The sequence below is a fragment of the Mercenaria mercenaria genome, chromosome 9 (assembly GCF_021730395.1).
Source record: "Mercenaria mercenaria strain notata chromosome 9, MADL_Memer_1, whole genome shotgun sequence".
Lineage (NCBI taxonomy): Eukaryota > Metazoa > Mollusca > Bivalvia > Venerida > Veneridae > Mercenaria > Mercenaria mercenaria.
Window position 1 is genome coordinate 78,559,496 of NC_069369.1, and position 17,447 is coordinate 78,576,942.

Consider the following 17,447-nt stretch of genomic DNA (forward strand, 5'->3'; position numbering starts at 1 on the left):
CATCATTGACGCTCAACATTTTCATTTTTCACCTAAATGTTTTAACTTGGTGTAGTAGCATCATTGACGCTCAACATATTCATTTTTCACCTAAATGTTTTTACTTTGTGTAGTAGCATCATTGACGTTCAACATGGTTGCAAATGAAAGTTCTTCACGTGCTTTGACTTGGCTTTTTTGTTCTTGTCCTTTTGTATCACGGAGTACATTCAGTTTTTGCTATTCGACCATTGCCAGGGAGCGTTAGAGGTGTTGCACATTTCATTACCTCTCAAGAACAGGCTCAATCAAACCGAGTCTTCTATTATGTTGCTTGGTTGCTTTCTGTCCTTCCAAGGGATATAATACAAATCTTTTCACAGATGTTTTAATCTTAAGTATTTATTTGATGTACTAGCATCACTGATATTTTAACTTGTCGATACCGTGTCTTGTGTTAAAATGTTATGATATTGTGAGGCATGATGCCTCACGGCCTTGTTTTGATGCAATTGTTTTGCATTGTTTTTACGGCCTATCAGTAGTTTTTTTATTTTCCATGTTAAAGTTGTCAGGCTATCTGTCAGCTACTTTTTAATCATAGTTCATTGTTCTGTAACATTTCCAGACATTGACTGATAACCAGTCGCATTGTTAAATTGTTGTTTACTAAATTACATTTCAAAATGTTAGAACTCTACTTATGTCATGCTTGTGTCAGTTAGTGAAACTGTAATTCTAGCTTTCACAGGGATTTTCTATAAAAGTACGCAATGTCAGCCTGAGTTATTCAACAGTTCAATCAACAATCACCTGCTGTATTAAATTAAATCGAGGTTTTCATGTAATGTCCATTGTTGACTTTGTAAAACTTCATAAAAGTTTATGTCAGTTGAAATTTTGACAGTTGTCAACCATCTTGGATTTTTGTACGTATGCACCGGGTGACTAAAATCTCGTACAAGCGGACTGAAATCGCTTCATATTCTGCAGAAATAGTTAACTTTTATTGTCAAGTATTTGATATTTAATACTTGGCATGTAGTGTTGATTCGTAGCGTTCTATATTGTTTTATTATTTATTTCTGTCCGACTTTGTTTGTTTACACCAGTTTAGAGGTTAAGCTCCGCCTTATTTGCATATAAGGAAACGTTCGTATCCCGAATGACGTCATGGTCGGCCGAAGTAAGTTCGTAGCATCAACTCGGTTACGGACCTGTCCGGGTATTTCCGACTTTGACCTTATTCAGACTAATTTAGATTCTGGTATTCATCCTCATTTGCATACCATGCATACCAGAAAGGTTAATTATTAGAACGCTAGAATCATCACTTTGCCTCCGTCTCTCGTATAGAAAGGCTGTTTGTCAGTTTATTCTTAGACATTTTTTTATTTACGCTTCTAAAACCTATACGAATTATTCAAACTTTGAAACTGCACGGTACTTATTATCATTAAATTATACAGATATATTTATTAGCAGTATTTAGCTGTTTTTCTCTTAGAAAACTCTGTAATTTTAGAGTTGGTTCTCGGTCCGCCTGCTACACGACTTTTGCCTGGTATTTTCATTACTGATTATTTTATTCAGTTATAATTAATAGTTATTGTTAAGGCTTCCCATAAATAAAAGTTGTTTGAAGCCGAAAGGAACGTTGTCATTAGTTTATTTTAAACTTTGAAATAAATTTGAACTCGGGCGCTACCAGCCTTTTAACTTGGGCGCTACCAGCTTATAGGGTCGCGACCAGACCCTAGTTTAGTCAACATATTGCTTATCCCTGAACAATGAATAACCTTGTAGTATTTAAATTGGTGGACTCAGTCCCCTGACTGTAGTCCCCTTGCCCCTGGTCTGTTTACTTTTTACATTTTTTACCCTAACCCAATTAAAGTACAGTGACTGGGGTGGGGGCACTACAGAATTTGGTAAGCAGCGGTGGGATCCGTTCTTCTTTTCGGATCCAGTGATACGAACTCTACACTCCATAAATTTGTTGAAAACGCTACCATGAACAAATGATTATTTAGAAGTTGTTGACAGCGAGCACGTAATATTTTCTCAGTCAGAAAGATGCAGCTTAGCAGGATACAGAACCACACATCAGCATAACCAATGACCTTATTTACTGCCAGTATCGATCGATAAGCGAGTGTGACATTTGTAAACATTTGTGAACTTGACCTAGATATTTACTACAGTGATGGTGTATCAATTGTTAAACCACCCCAGTATACCGAGGAGTCGAGGACTTAATTAAACTGAAGTCAGAGCCGTTCTTTAGCAGTGCTGATTTATTTGTGGAGACTGCAGCCTTATTTTTTTTTTTAAATAAAATATTATACATGTTTAATCTAATATAAAAAAAAATTTAGATTTCAGTCCAGGTTTAATGTAATAGATAGCAACTTAAGGATGTTTCCAAGCCTGGGTGAGTAAGAAAGTCAGTAGATCAGGAGTAGTTTAGACTTTGTTAAAAAAAATTTTTAGTAGAACAGAACAGAACAGAACACAACTTTATTAACTCAAATCATATATATGACACATGAGTATACAGTGAAAATAATGTTTTAAATATTTTGCGACATGGTATAGGTATACATAAGATATATTTTCAAGTATACATTTCTTATATAAGTACAAATGTAGAAAAGTTGAAGAAAACTAAAAAAAAAAAAACGATCATTTAACCAGATGCAGGTAAAAAAAAAAAAAAAAGAAGAATTAAAAAAGAATGAAAAAAAAAAAGAAAGAAAAAGGGGGAGAAACCTTTATGCTATCGTTTATATCAATTCAAAAGAAAAAGAATCGCTGTATTGGAAAAAAAAATAAAAAAAATCTATAATGCAGTAGAAATAAATGTAAGGTAATTATCGGATTTCTATGACGACCGGTATTTAAAAATCATGCAAGTCGTGCGTAAAAATTGTTTTGACGGCTAGGGGTGGAGTTATTTTCATTCAAGGGTTTTGATACGGTTTAGTCGTGCGTTTTTTCATTCATTATTATTCAAATTAGATTCTGTTAAGTGTTTTGATTGGTTATTGACATTTTTTATTGTAAGATTAATGCGAGCGGCAGACAATAGTGATTCAATCTGGATATTATGACCTTGTAAGTTTTATTTTGTTTTTCTTTTATTTATTGTGTTATGAACCTTTTCTATAATATAGGTTAGCACAAAACATTAGTTAAGATGATTTATATAGTCTTATAATAACTTAATAATGAGGCTTGAAGAAATCTAAAATAATCTTGATAAAGAGACACAATTTTCTTAATTTGTGCGGTGAAGTTTCGTTGAGAAGTTGTCGGAATTTGATAATATTTGGGTACCTATAAAAGTACGTCTGAATATATTTTGATCGTTGTTCCTTGAAAATAGGACATATAAGAAGGTAATGCATTTCGTCACCGGTATCATTCTTATCACATAGAAAACACTTGCGATCTGAAATGTCAATTCCTTCCCATCTTCCAACTTCAACTGGCAAAAAATGATTACCTGTTCTGTATCTTAGTAAATAAGTAGAAAGTGACTTATTTAATTTCAAAAGATAATTTTCAAGGTAAATCGACTCTTTAAAGATTGAATAGTTTTGACCTTTTGACGATTGTTGCAAAGATGCATTCCATTTTTGTAAATATTGGTCTATTAATGTTCTCTTAATTGTGAATTTGACTGTTTTGCACAATAATGTTTCTTGGTTATTCCAAATATCTATTCTTCCTGTGTTTGTAAATATGTTTTTATATAATTTATCCATTTAGAGTTAAAGTCTGGTAGGTTTAACATAAACTGGTATATCTTATAGGAAAGTTTATCTTTACTACCTGTGACAATCCTATTCCAAAAACCAATCATTCTTGTTTTTATTGTGATATCAATAGGGTATCTACCAAGTTCTGCAAATAGCATGTATATAGGTGTACTTTTTCTCAATTTTGTAACATATCGTAAAAACTCGCAGTGAACTTTTTCAATTAATGATGTATTTTCGTAACCCCAAATTTCGCTTGAGTATGTGAGAATTGGGAGTACTGTGTGATCAAACAGTTTCAGTATTAGATCCATAGGCAACTGTATATTATTAACTCTCATATAAAGGAAATGAAGTGCTTTTCTGGCCTGTTCGGCTAAGTGCTTCCTTGTATTTAAGAAACTACATGAACTTGAGAAGTAAGTTCCTAAATATTTATATGTTTTAACAATTTCGAGTTCCGTCGTACCAATTTTAAATGAAAAACGGCGTGTATCTCGTGCACTAAAGATCATCACTTTAGTTTTGTTTATGTTAACCTGAAGTTTCCACAAATTACAATATTCAGTAAAATCATCCAAACATTTTTGTAAAGCTACTGCGTTATCTGCCAATAGAATGGTATCGTCTGCGTATAAAAGGATTACAATTTTCAACATATTTACTATTTCTTCGTTTATTTGACCTAGACTTATTCCTGAATTATCCCTATTGGTAAGAAATTGTTCCAAGTCATTCAGAAAGAGGGAAAATAGCACGGGCGATAAATTTTCTCCTTGACGAACGCCAGAGTTACATATGAAAAAATCAGAAAAGTTCTCTCCTGAAGAGATACACGACTTAATGTTACTGTACATGTTTTGTACCACTCGGAGGAATTTGCCTTTTATATTGTTATTCGTGAGTTTACGCCAAAGACCAGCTCTCCAGACGGTATCAAAGGCTTTTGTAAAATCCACATAAGAACAGAACAACATTTTTTTCTGGCTTCTTAATATCTCTACTAGTGAGTTTAAAACAAATATATGGTCTGTTGTTGAATAATTCTTTCGAAACCCAGCTTGATTTTCCAATAATATGTTGTTTACTTGAATAAAATCATTTAGACGGTTGTTCAAAATTGACGTGAAAAGTTTTCCCACGCAACTTAAAAGAGTTATCGGCCTATAGTTTCCAGGGTCTTGTGAATCACCCTTATTTTTATATATAGGTTTGATTATTCCCTCTGTCCATTTGGATGGAATTATACCATTATCTAGGACTAAATTAAACAGTTTTTCATAGATAGGTAACATTTTAACAATAGTGCATTTAATATACTCATTTAATATCCCATCAATCCCAGGTGCCTTGTTATTTTTCAAACCCTTAATAGCTTTTTCAGTTTCTACTTTTGTAATTGGAATATTAAGGCAACTCTCATCCCTATCAACAACGTTTATTAAATCATAATCATCGTCATCATTGTATTCATCAGTATTGTTTATGTCCTTGAAGTAATTATACAAATCCTGTAGATCAGGAGGATCAACTTGTTTCTTATTCTTAATTCTATTTAAGTAACGCCAGTAATCTTTTGGTCTTTTGCTGTGCATTTCACGAAGTTTTTCCTCATTTTGCTTGTTGTATAAATTTTGATATCTGTTCATAGTATTTTTATAGGATTGGCATGCATTTTTTAAAGCTATATCGTTATATTCAGACGGATATTTTTGAAACTTCTTTCGAGCTTTATTATATATCTTTCGAGCTTTCTTGCAATTTATACCGAACCAAGGCTTCATTTTACCTAGCTTATTTATATCAAATTGTCTACGTGATTCAAAGGTTGTTTCTGCACTTTTAAGAAAAATACAAGAAAGTTCATCTGAAATCATGTCTAAGTGCAAGCTATCAATATTTTGCCCGTTGCTGTAATCATTAAGCATTTTTTGTATGTTTGTGACATCTATTTTATTTGCAAATTCCTCAACTTTGGTTGGGTTCCAGTTTGGTCTGTTTATAGCCTGAACATGATTATTATCTAATTTGTTACATTTCGTTACAATATTGCAGTTCAAAACCGCGTGACCATCCGAGTACAATTGATCTAAACTAATTATTTCAAAACTATTCAGTAATTTAAAAGCTTGTACAGTTGCAATACAATAATCTAGTACCGATATATTTTTGAAAGTCATTCTGCCTGGAACATCTTTGCCAAACCTACCATTTACAATAATGAGATTATTATTTTTACATATTTCTATAAGTCTATAGCCATGATTATTAATTTTTTTGTCTTCAGACTTTCTTTTCAGCTTAATGCCGTTAGTTTCTAATGAACTTTTTTGGTCAATAAAACTAATAAGATCATCATCCATATCAAAAATATCTGACAAAAAATCGTCACAAGACGTATAATCACATAGTTCAGCAGTGTGTGCATTGAAATCGCCAGAAATGTATATATAGTCATTTTCACTTCTCATTGATGCTATCTCTGTTTCCAACAATTCGAACTCATCGTTATCATAGAAACGTGATTGTAATGGGGGTACATATGTTATACCAAAAACAACATCATGTTCAAGCATGGTACATGCCTTGGAAAGTTTAAGCCTAAGTACGTATTCAGACTCGGTTTCGAGAATTTCAACAAAATTACTGAGACTGTTTTTAACAAATGCGCCTATTCCACCTGATTTCCTTATGTATTTTTGCTTTCTCGGTTTACTTATGAAATGGTAATTTGGGACAGAGATAACATCAGTGGGATCTAATTTTGTTTCTGTAACAAAAAATAAGTCATATTTACTAATCAACTCTACGAAATCTGGAAAGTTAGCTCTACGTTTGAGGCCACACACATTTAATGTTCCGGTTCTCAAAGATTGTTCTACACTGCTGCTTTGTATGTTCATATTGTTCCTACTCTGGGATATCCCCCTGAATTCCTAGTGTTCAGCATCAACAGACACTTGTAGGTCCACAGGACCTTCGGATGCCCCCTGACCGATCGGTGGATTCGATTCGGGTGGTCGGTGCGTCATATCCCGCTGCTGGGTCTCCAGCTGCCTCATTGCTTGACTGTATGCGTCCATACGATCGCTCGTAGCCGATTCACTATCGGAAACATCAGAACTGATCTCGTCCTCGCTTGATTTATCAGAGTTCATATGGAGGTCATTTTCGGATTCAACGATACGGTTCAGATGTCTGTTTTTCGCGTCCGAGCTGTATGGGGTTGTTGGTCGGCTCATTGCCATGACAGCTTTCCAGTCCGGGAATTCATCCCTAACAACCTTCTTTTTCACTATCAATTTTGCAGGAAATCCGATGAACACAGTTCCCTTCTTATTTAAGCTTTTTTGTTTTTTGTATTCAGGCCATAATCTCGACCGAGCGTTAACTATTTCTTTCGGGTAGTCACGGTTTATTCCGTATGATGGTTTACCTTGTAATTTAAAGGCTTGTGACAATATAACTTCGACATCTTTATAGTCCCGGAAACAAGCAACAATAGGCCTTGGCCTTTGACCAGTAATTTGGTTGTTACGACCTCTTTTTGGAGGAACACCAAGTCGATGGGCTCTTTGGACGAAGAACAAGCCTGCAGAATCAATACCTAGGTGCGTTTTCAAGAAGTCAATGATTAAATGTTCACAGTTTTCGTTTAGGTAAACCTCCGGTATACCTATAAAGATCAGGTTGTTTCTGCGGTCTCGTGCCTCGGCGTCAATGCTTTTATATTCGAGTGTTTTTATACGACTTGAATTTGATTCGGTCAGATGGATAAGTTGGTCAATGTTTTGTTCTGCTTTTTGAACCCTAGAGTTTAAATCATAAACACAACTCATCATGTCGAATAATGTGACTACAAATCTAGTATAACCACCACTGACCAGTGACTTGTTTTGTTGTGAAAGTCGCCTCCAGACTTTGTAAGGGTCATTACCAGACCTTGCCTTTGGTAAAGTCGTTACCAGACTTTGGTAAGAATTATTTTTGTGTATCTAAAAGTTGTTTTGTTGGCGCGTTGAGCTTGGTGTACTTTGTTCTTGGTACATTTCACAGAGCTGTGCCCTGCCGTTTATTAAATATCTAGACAACCATTCTGTTGAATACTGTAGCCGTCTCTAGGCTTGTATTGTGACCGATACCAGGTCAGTGTATAGCACTAAAGCCATTTCCAGGCTTAGGTAACAAATATAATTTCATTGAATACTAGTAACTTGTACCATTCCTGACCTAGATGTGAAACAGCTGTTTCCAAGCTGTGGAAAACCAGTTCCTTAGAGACAGTTAAATTGCTAACTGTTACCAAGTTAGCTTTAAAGAACATTTTTAAACTTGATTAATTCATACAAAACATTTTGTACCTATTAATTATTGATATAATTAAGTGCCAAAACCTTGAATATTTAAATTCTGTAAATATTTCCTTTTTACTGGACTAGTAAAAGTAAGAGTGAATACATTTTTTTTGTGTTGTTTAAATAAAACACATTTAGTTACAGTCCATGATGGAGACTACTAGGAAAGTTACCATGGACCCAGCTGATATACCATTCACTTAAGCACAGCATGACATAGACCACGATTACCAACCCAGTACCTACGTTTAAAACCTAACCAGATATACCTTATCTAACCAGACTTCTACCACCGCCAGTACACTGTCAATCGCCCGTGAGACGGAGGCAACGTCAAGGTCGAGGTTACAGTCAATGGACGGTGGTGATTTGTATGAAAACAACTTGGTACCAGCTGGCAGTCAGCCGGTGGTATTTGGCACGCCTTCCGGTGAGGTGACCTGGCGCAGGCGCTCAGGGGAGGACCGAGTTTTAGAAGACCAGGGTTTTATCCATCCTGGCAAGTACTACATCATATCCAGCGGAGAAGCCATGGCCCCGGGGGTCAGGAAAGCCTTGCAAGGTGGTTTTTTATATGAAGATTTTTTATACCAAGTTTTTGTACGTCAAATTATAGCGCATGTGCACCCCGTGCCATGTATCCGGTACGATTCCGGGTGAGATGATTACTAGTTTCTGGTCAGAACCAAGTGTGGTTCTGGTGTGGCCCACTGGATGAACCTTTGACGGGATATCAGGGTGTGAGGAGTCGAGTTGCTGTAGGGGCCAGTACAGAACGGCTCCTTGGTCCCCGTGATACTCGTGTTGATGCAGACTTCAATGCTTTTTTACCTAGGAAGAGAGATGTTGGAAGGGAATTGTCGGCATACATAGCACCTATACCTAGACCACAGAACTAAGGACCAAGTGATAGACCAAGGGAGATCATTCCATCGACCTTAAACCCTATAAATTTTATAAATGGACTAAGGGAGGCAAATCCAACACTCTTAAACATTTCAATTCCAAGTCAAAGATGATAATGATAGAGACAGAAAAAGAATCAAATGAATGTATGGGATTGTCAGTCAACCTTACCTTTAATGTATTCAGAGTTTGCATGAGAGAGAACGGAATGGTTATACAGGAAAGAATAAGAGTGAAGTTACAGATGACCAACCAAGAGCTCTGGAAGGTGATCTGTTGATAATTGTTACCGAGATGCTTTTTCTAAGGTTCCAATAAGAATTCTGACCCCCTGAGGAATACTGTATGGACCGCTTGAGGATACACCAGAGGTGGATTGGCCGTCAACACCGCAGGAAGATCCAAACACAGGCCCCCTTTTCATGAGGAAATTTCACATTTTATAATTATTTAATAATACTGTCTGTTAGAAAAATTTAAGTGTAATATTTTTGTCTGGGCTACTTTTTGTGACATTTTAGTAGGGCTTTAAGCTTTAAATAGTAAACTTGTCATTTTTGTGAAATGCTATTATTACCACATTTTTTTTTTGTAATATTTTGGTATCAGTACGGTAATAGTTGATTTAAGGTAGAATTTTCTTTTTTTTGTAATGTTTACCTCTGATATAATAAGTCATAAGTATATCTTTGGTATTTGAACTTTTATAAGTGAAAGTAGATTTTCAACTTTGTCACGCCTTTTAGCACTGTTGCCAGTCAGTGGTTATAAGTAATCATTTGATAATTTTTTTAACATTCTGTTTAAAGTATTTGGTACATTTCAAGTTCAACTGTTGAATAGTACAGAGCCCTGGAATAAATTAAGTGCTGTCACAATTGTTGTTTATTGTTAAGAACTCTGTTATTATTGTTATACATTGCATTACTTAAAGGACACAATTGCTTAATTGTTGCTCAGGCAAACTCTCATGTACATGTACCTGTCCGAAATGTTTTTTTTTTATCAAGTATGGTACTGCCTAAAATATGTGATGCAGTGTTGGTTATAGGTCCGAATTCAGGTGTCTGGTTAAATTATTTCAGTATTTATAAATGTTGTTCATGGTACATATGAAAATTTTTAAATGCATAGCATAAATGTTGCATCTATGAAATTTTATCAAATTGATTGTATATTTCAGAATTAATTAATTGGAAATATGTAAATGCAATCTGTGCATGTGTGTTCTACCTTCTGTCTTAAAGTAATTCTAGTGCAAATGTATTAAAGTTATTGAAACCAATACTTTATAATGGCAGTACAAAGATTTCGAACCATATTCTTTGATAACATGATTATATCGCTATGTCTGTAGACTACCGGGTGCATACACATGTTAATTGTACTTAATGCATGTTGTTAATTACGGTATTATGATTCTCATCATTATTGCTGTAAGGTAATTATTATTGTTGTATTTTGTGTAACAGGCTGTATTTTTTTCAATTTCGAGGACGAAATTTTGTCAGTAGGGAGGGTACTGTGAGGCATGATGCCTCACGGCCTTGTTTTGATGCAATTGTTTTGCATTGTTTTTACGGCCTATCGGTAGTTTTTTTATTTTTCATGTTAAAGTTGTCAGGCTATCTGTCAGCTACTTTTTAATCATAGTTCATTGTTCTGTAACATTTCCAGACATTGACTGATAACCAGTCGCATTGTTAAATTGTTGTTTACTTAATTACATTTCAAAATGTTAGATCTCTACTTATGTCATGCTTGTGTCAGTTAGTGAAACTGTAATTCTAGCTTTCACAGGGATTTTCTATAAAAGTACGCAATGTCAGCCTGAGTTATTCAACAGTTCAATCAACAATCACCTGCTGTATTAAATTAAATCGAGGTTTTCATGTAATGTCCATTGTTGACTTTGTAAAACTTCATAAAAGTTTATGTCAGTTGAAATTTTGACAGTTGTCAACCATCTTGGATTTTTGTACGTATGGCCTGGTGACTAAAATCTCGTACAAGCGGACTGAAATCGCTTCATATTCTGCAGAAATAGTTAACTTTTATTGTCAAGTATTTGATATTTAATACTTGGCATGTAGTGTTGATTCGTAGCGTTCTATATTGTTTTATTATTTATTTCTGTCCGACTTTGTTTGTTTACACCAGTTTAGAGGTTAAGCTCCGCCTTATTTGCATATAAGGAAACGTTCGTATCCCGAATGACGTCATGGTCGGCCGAAGTAAGTTCGTAGCATCAACTCGGTTACGGACCTGTCCGGGTATTTCCGACTTTGACCTTATTCAAACTAATTTAGATTCTGGTATTCATCCTCATTTGCATACCATGCATACCAAAAAGGTTAATTATTAGAACGCTAGAATCATCACTTTGCCTCCGTCTCTCGTATAGAAAGGCTGTTTGTCAGTTTGTTCTTAGACATTTTTTTATTTTACGCTTCTAAAACCTATACGAATTATTCAAACTTTGAAACTGCACGGTACTTATTATCATTAAATTATACAGATATATTTATTAGCAGTATTTGGCTGTTTTTCTCTTAGAAAACTCTGTAATTTTAGAGTTGGTTCTCGGTCCGCCTGCTACACGACTTTTGCCTGGTATTTTCATTACTGATTATTTTATTCAGTTATAATTAATAGTTATTGTTAAGGCTTCCCATAAATGAAAGTTGTTTGAAGCCGAAAGGAACGTTGTCATTAGTTTATTTTAAACTTTGAAATAAATTTGAACTCGGGCGCTACCAGCCTTTTAACATGGGCGCTACCAGCCTATAGGGTCGCGACCAGACCCTAGTTTAGTCAACATATTGCTTATCCCTGAACAATGAATAACCTTGTAGTATTTAAATTGGTGGACTCGGTCCCCTGACTGTAGTCCCCTTGCCCCTGGTCTGTTTACTTTTTACATTTTTTACCCTAACCCAATTAAAGTACAGTGACTGGGGTGGGGGCACTACAATATCATGTCAAGGTGTGATGTTAACTTGCCCATATAGAGTCTTATTTTGTTAACTAGAAATGTTATTATGTGAAAGTGTATTATTAATTTGTCAAAACAGTTTCTTATTATGTTAAAAAGCTATGTTACTTTATTAGAGTTGCGTGTAATTCTTTCTACCAAGTGTGCTATTACATTAAAAAGCTATGTCATCATGTCAAAGTGTGGTGTCAGTTTGTCAAAACAGTGTCGTATCATGTTAGTATGTTATGTTATCATGCCAAAGTGCGATGTTTCCCTGTACAAATAGTGTCTTATTATGTCAAAAGCCATAATATCATATCAGATTTTGATGATAACTTCCAAAGCAGTGTCTTATTATGTAGAAAAGCTATGTTATCATGTCAAAGTACCATGTGATCTTGTCTACTAAAAGTGTTTGGCTCAATAGGGAGCCCGCCTGCTTAGCTCAGTAGGGAGAGGGCGTTAAACAAAATTGTGTTATTATGTCTAATAGTTATGTTATCTTGTCTAAGTGTGGTGTTAACTTTTCAAAACAGTGTCAAATTATGTTAATATGCTATGTTATCATGTTAAAGTGTGATGTTAATCTGTCCAAATAGTGTCTGATTCCCGACATAAGACAACTGCAGCGAGTTCCATCTAAAACTTAGTGTAGTAACTTGATACACTAACATCAATGAATTTTAAAGATGGTTGCGAGTGTGAGTTTTTAATCTGTGTGTACTAACTTGATATTACAAGCATCTTTGACATTCAAACATTGGTGTATTAACTTCACTGGCGTTCATCAGGTTTGCAACATCGGTATACCAACATTATTAACGTTCAGTATAACTGCAAGTGTAAGTTTTTAACCTCGGTGTACCAGCTTCAGTGACGTTCAACATTGCCAAAGGTTTAAGCTTTTAACCTCGGTATACTAGCTTTTCTGAGGTTCAAGTGTTAGTTCTAAACATTGTTATACTAACTCGAAGTACTAACATCTTTGACGTTCAGCATTATTGCAGGTCTAAGGTTTAAACATTGATTGATAACTTGATGTATAAGCATCGTTGACGTCCAGTATGGTATCAAGAGCAAGTTTTTTTATTCTTGGTGTACTAATTTAATGTACTATCGTCATTAACGTTCAACATGGTTGCAAATGTTTAACCTTGGTGCACTTGCTTGTGCTAACATCATTGACGTTCAGTATGGTTGCAGAGAAAGATTTTTTATTCTTGGTGTACTAATTTAATGTACTATCGTCATTAACGTTCAACATGGTTGCAAATGTTTAACCTTGGTATACTTGCTTGTGCTAACATCATTGACGTTCAGTATGGTTGCAGAGTAAGTTTCAAGCCTTGATGTTTTAGCTTCTTGTGCTAGCATCATTGACGTTCAGTATGGTTGCAGAGATAGTTTTAAGCCTTGATGTTTTAGCTTCTTGTGCTAGCATCATTGACGTTCAGTATGGTTGCAGAGTAAGTTTCAAGCCTTGATGTTTTAGCTTCTTGTGCTAGCATCATTGACGTTCAGTATGGTTGCAGAGAAAGTTTTAAGCCTTGATGTTTTAGCTTCTTGTGCTAGCATCATTGACGTTCAGTATGGTTGCAGAGAAAGTTTTAAGCCTTGATGTTTTAGCTTCTTGTGCTAGCATCATTGACGTTCAGTATAAGTATGGTTGCAGAGTAAGTTTCAAGCCTTGATGTTTTAGCTTCTTGTGCTAGCATCATTGACGTTCAGTATGGTTGCAGAGTAAGTTTTAAGCCTTGATTTTTAGCTTCTTTTGGCTAGCTCATTGGTTCAGTATTGTGCAGAGAATTTAGCCTGAGTTGTTTGTTACTCATGACGTTCAGTATGGTTGCAGAGAAAGATTTTTTATTCTTGGTGTACTAATTTAATGTACTATCGTCATTAACGTTCAACATGGTTGCAAATGTTTAACCTTGGTATACTTGCTTGTGCTAACATCATTTTGCAGAGTAAGTTTTAAGCCTTGATGTTTTAGCTTCTTGTGCTAGCATCATTGACGTTCAGTATGGTTGCAGAGTAAGTGTTAAGCCTTGATTTTTTAGCTTCTTGTGCTAGCATCATTGACGTTCAGTATGGTTGCAGAGTAAGTTTCAAGCCTTGATGTTTTAGCTTCTTGTGCTAGCATCATTGACGTTCAGCATTGTTGCAGAGTAAGTCTAAAGCCTTGATGTATTAACTTCGTGTGCTAGCATCATTGACGCTTTATTGCCGGTGTAAGTTTTTAGTATCGATTGACAAGCGTCTCTGACGTTCCAATTGACTAAATGTTTAACCCTTGTGTACAATCATCATTTACGTTCAACATGGTAGCAGGTATAAGTTGTTAGTTTAAAAATGTTTTTATTCAAAAAGTTATGAAATATTTACAATACAACATTTCAGGAATTTGACAGAAAGTTATATATTATTTTACAGTTGTCCTGTCCTAAAGGTATAAGTTTTAAACGGTTTATTATGCCAAACTTTATGTGTTATGTCCACATACAAAGAATGTTATTTTACACAGTGTATGCTGTTAGTAAAATACAGGATGGAACGAGGGGTTTACCTCAATGTGCCTATTTTGAGCATATTTAAAATAAAACAGCACTGATTTCCTGAAAAATAATGGAAGTTTGGCGTTTATAAAAAGTGAATTTTAGAAAAAAATATATCTGATAATATTCACAATTATATTTTGTGTGAAATAAAAGGTTATGATTATTTACAGCCAATTTCAACGAAAGAATTATTTGAAATAGATACCAGAACTAATAAATTGATGGTCAAAAGTGGTGTCGCTAAAGATTATTTTGATGCTGAGAAAAAGGATGCTATTCTTGAATACCCTATTATTCTAGAGTAAGTCATTACTATTTAAGACCAAACATACATACAATCTTATATTTAATCGACAACATTACTAGAACATTTGTCTTTTTTACTCATTGGTACATTAATATGCCCTTCTTTTCACAGTTTACTTCGAATTTCTCAGTCCTTATTCCACAGAATAGATTAAAGTATCCACAGGCTACCAGCACTTTATCTAAGAAAGTAATATTACATAATACCTTCCTTTAAAGGCATTTCTATCTTTTATCTCGAAATCAAGATTATCAGGATATATTCTTGTTGATAGAGGCATCCATGGGATGAGATTTTTTGTAAATTCTTCTTTTATTGTTGAGTTCATGTCAAAGTAATTATTCATGTTTAGAAAGAAATTGGTTCAAACTTTCCAAATTAATATAATGTAATCCGGACCATTCTTTTGTCAGAATTAAGATTTTTAACTGCACAATCAATTGATATTAAAATACAAGTATATGTAACTTTTTATATAGAGTAAAATGTCAGTTAGCAATGATATATGTTTATTCTCGTCGTTATATCCGTTGTATAATTAAGAAATCATTTATAGCAAAATGGTGTTTTATCACTATTTATGCACGATGGGCGGTTATATGTCGTGCGTAATAATATCACGAGGGCGCAGCCCGAGTGAAATTATTTGTACGACGTATTACCGTCCGAGAGTATAAATAGTGTTAAAACACGGTTTTGCTATAAAGTAGTTCGATTCTAATATGCCCTTAATCTAAAACAGTAGATAAAATATAGAAGCGCTCTTTCTTTGTCGCAACAAAAACATTGACGTCACCGCACGTTAACGTCACGTCCTTCTAGCGTAAGAGTGTTTTAACAGAGGCAGGCATGTTAGAATATTCATTAACGGATTACATATCCGAAAGTAGGGTCCATCGGAGAAATAAATGTACTTACTGTACTCAATAGTACTATGTTTCCGAGACTTAAGTAAATCTGTCCTACTTTTTGTATTGACTGTTGACAATATCAACATTTAGTGTTCTTAAATGACATTTTAATGAAAGGAATAAAAGTAACAAGAAAACGTGTGTATAAATATAAAACTTAAATTTTCAGAGTTAGTGATGGAGCTTTGTCTGCAAGGTTGTCAACTACTATTTACGTAACAGATGTTAATGATAACCGCCCTGAATTTTCCGGGAATTTTACAGCAGAAATTCCAGAGACCGCCGTTGCAGGTTTGGGTTTTTATTCGCATGGATTATGCATACCTTAATAATCATGGGTAAATCTTTTTTCTTATAAACAAAATAAAACATTTGAGCCGTGCCATGATAAACCAACATAGTGGGTTTGCGACCAGCATGGATCCAGACAGCCTGCGCATCCGCGCAGTCTGGTCAGGATCCATGCTGTTCGCTAAACATGTTTCTCTTTCCATGACTTTTGAAGCGACAGCATGGATCCTGACCAGACTGCCGCATCGCAGGATGTCATGATCATGCTGGTCGCAAACCCACTATGTTGGTTTTCTCATGGCACGGCTCATTTGTTGCTCAGATGGCATCCTCCAAATGACACACTCAAAGAAAGAAGATGTAATTTATCATATTGATCAATAGATGAGAATTTAAGAAATGAATAAACTTTAAAGTGAAGTGAAATGGTTTTTCAGTCAATTTACTCCTTATCTATATGTTCATAATTCATAAATTGACTTTTCACGAAATGAAACCGGTATGTAAGGAAACATATGTCAACGGCCAAGGTGCATGACAATTCTGTGTTAAAAGCTTTAGAAACTTATCGTCTTGGAACAATAAAACAAAGGTCTAGGTCAAATCGATATTTGGTAAAACTTGAGTTTTTAAAGTTATTGCTATAGAATATTTATTTCCCTTTAAGCTCACCTGAACACGAAGAAAACAAAAAGAGCTGTAATGAGCCTTCATGTTAGTTTAATGTCCATCTTAGTCCATGATTGGTTTGTTTACCAAACGCAGTCTTAATCAAATTGGACAAACTAAAACATCAGTCGGAAATTTATTTTTAGGCAGGATTTACATCCTTATGATCAGTTGAAATGACTCAATAATCAGTAAAGGCTTTTTTTCTAAAAGTTAGAATACAAGTCTCATAACTCTGTTATAACTGATCAAAATCTTGTATAAGATACGTTAATAGGAAGGTCTTCTTTTAAGCTATAAAATGATGCCATACGCAGCTATACGTCTATGGTGTATAAACTTAAAGAGGTACAAACGTTGTACAGTTGAAAACACTCCGAAGGCCGAAAGATGGTTCTAAATAATTTTCTATTTGCAAGGCTATAAAATGTATGAACATATATAGATGTCTCAGCACATGTACAACGTCAGATTAACGTGGTAGAAAAAAAATATCAAATTACTAAGATGTTTCCGCATGGTCGTCGTGATTTTCCGTTTGGACTTATGTCCTTGTTTTACTTACAGTTTATGAATTCTAAATATTAGAACACTTCAAATTAAATCTTAAACTACATTTTCATTGGCCTGCATTATGAGATAAATAATTGGTGTTGTAAGTTTGTCTAATTTAGGTCTTTTTTAATACATCTTTTTTTTAAACTGGCGTCATACCATTTTAATATTTTAA

General features: G+C 34.6%; 1 protein-coding gene across 2 annotated transcripts in view; it reads left to right on the top strand.

Annotated features, from left to right (window-relative positions):
• LOC123547538 (protocadherin Fat 3-like) overlaps positions 1-17,447 on the top strand; it is a 57,513-nt gene that overhangs the window by 32,400 nt on the left and 7,666 nt on the right. For both annotated transcript variants that reach the window (XM_053551814.1, XM_053551815.1), the window contains exons 7-8: positions 14,710-14,840; positions 15,927-16,048. In XM_053551814.1, the coding sequence (XP_053407789.1) occupies positions 14,710-14,840; positions 15,927-16,048 (253 nt within the window). The remainder of the gene's footprint in view (positions 1-14,709; positions 14,841-15,926; positions 16,049-17,447) is intronic.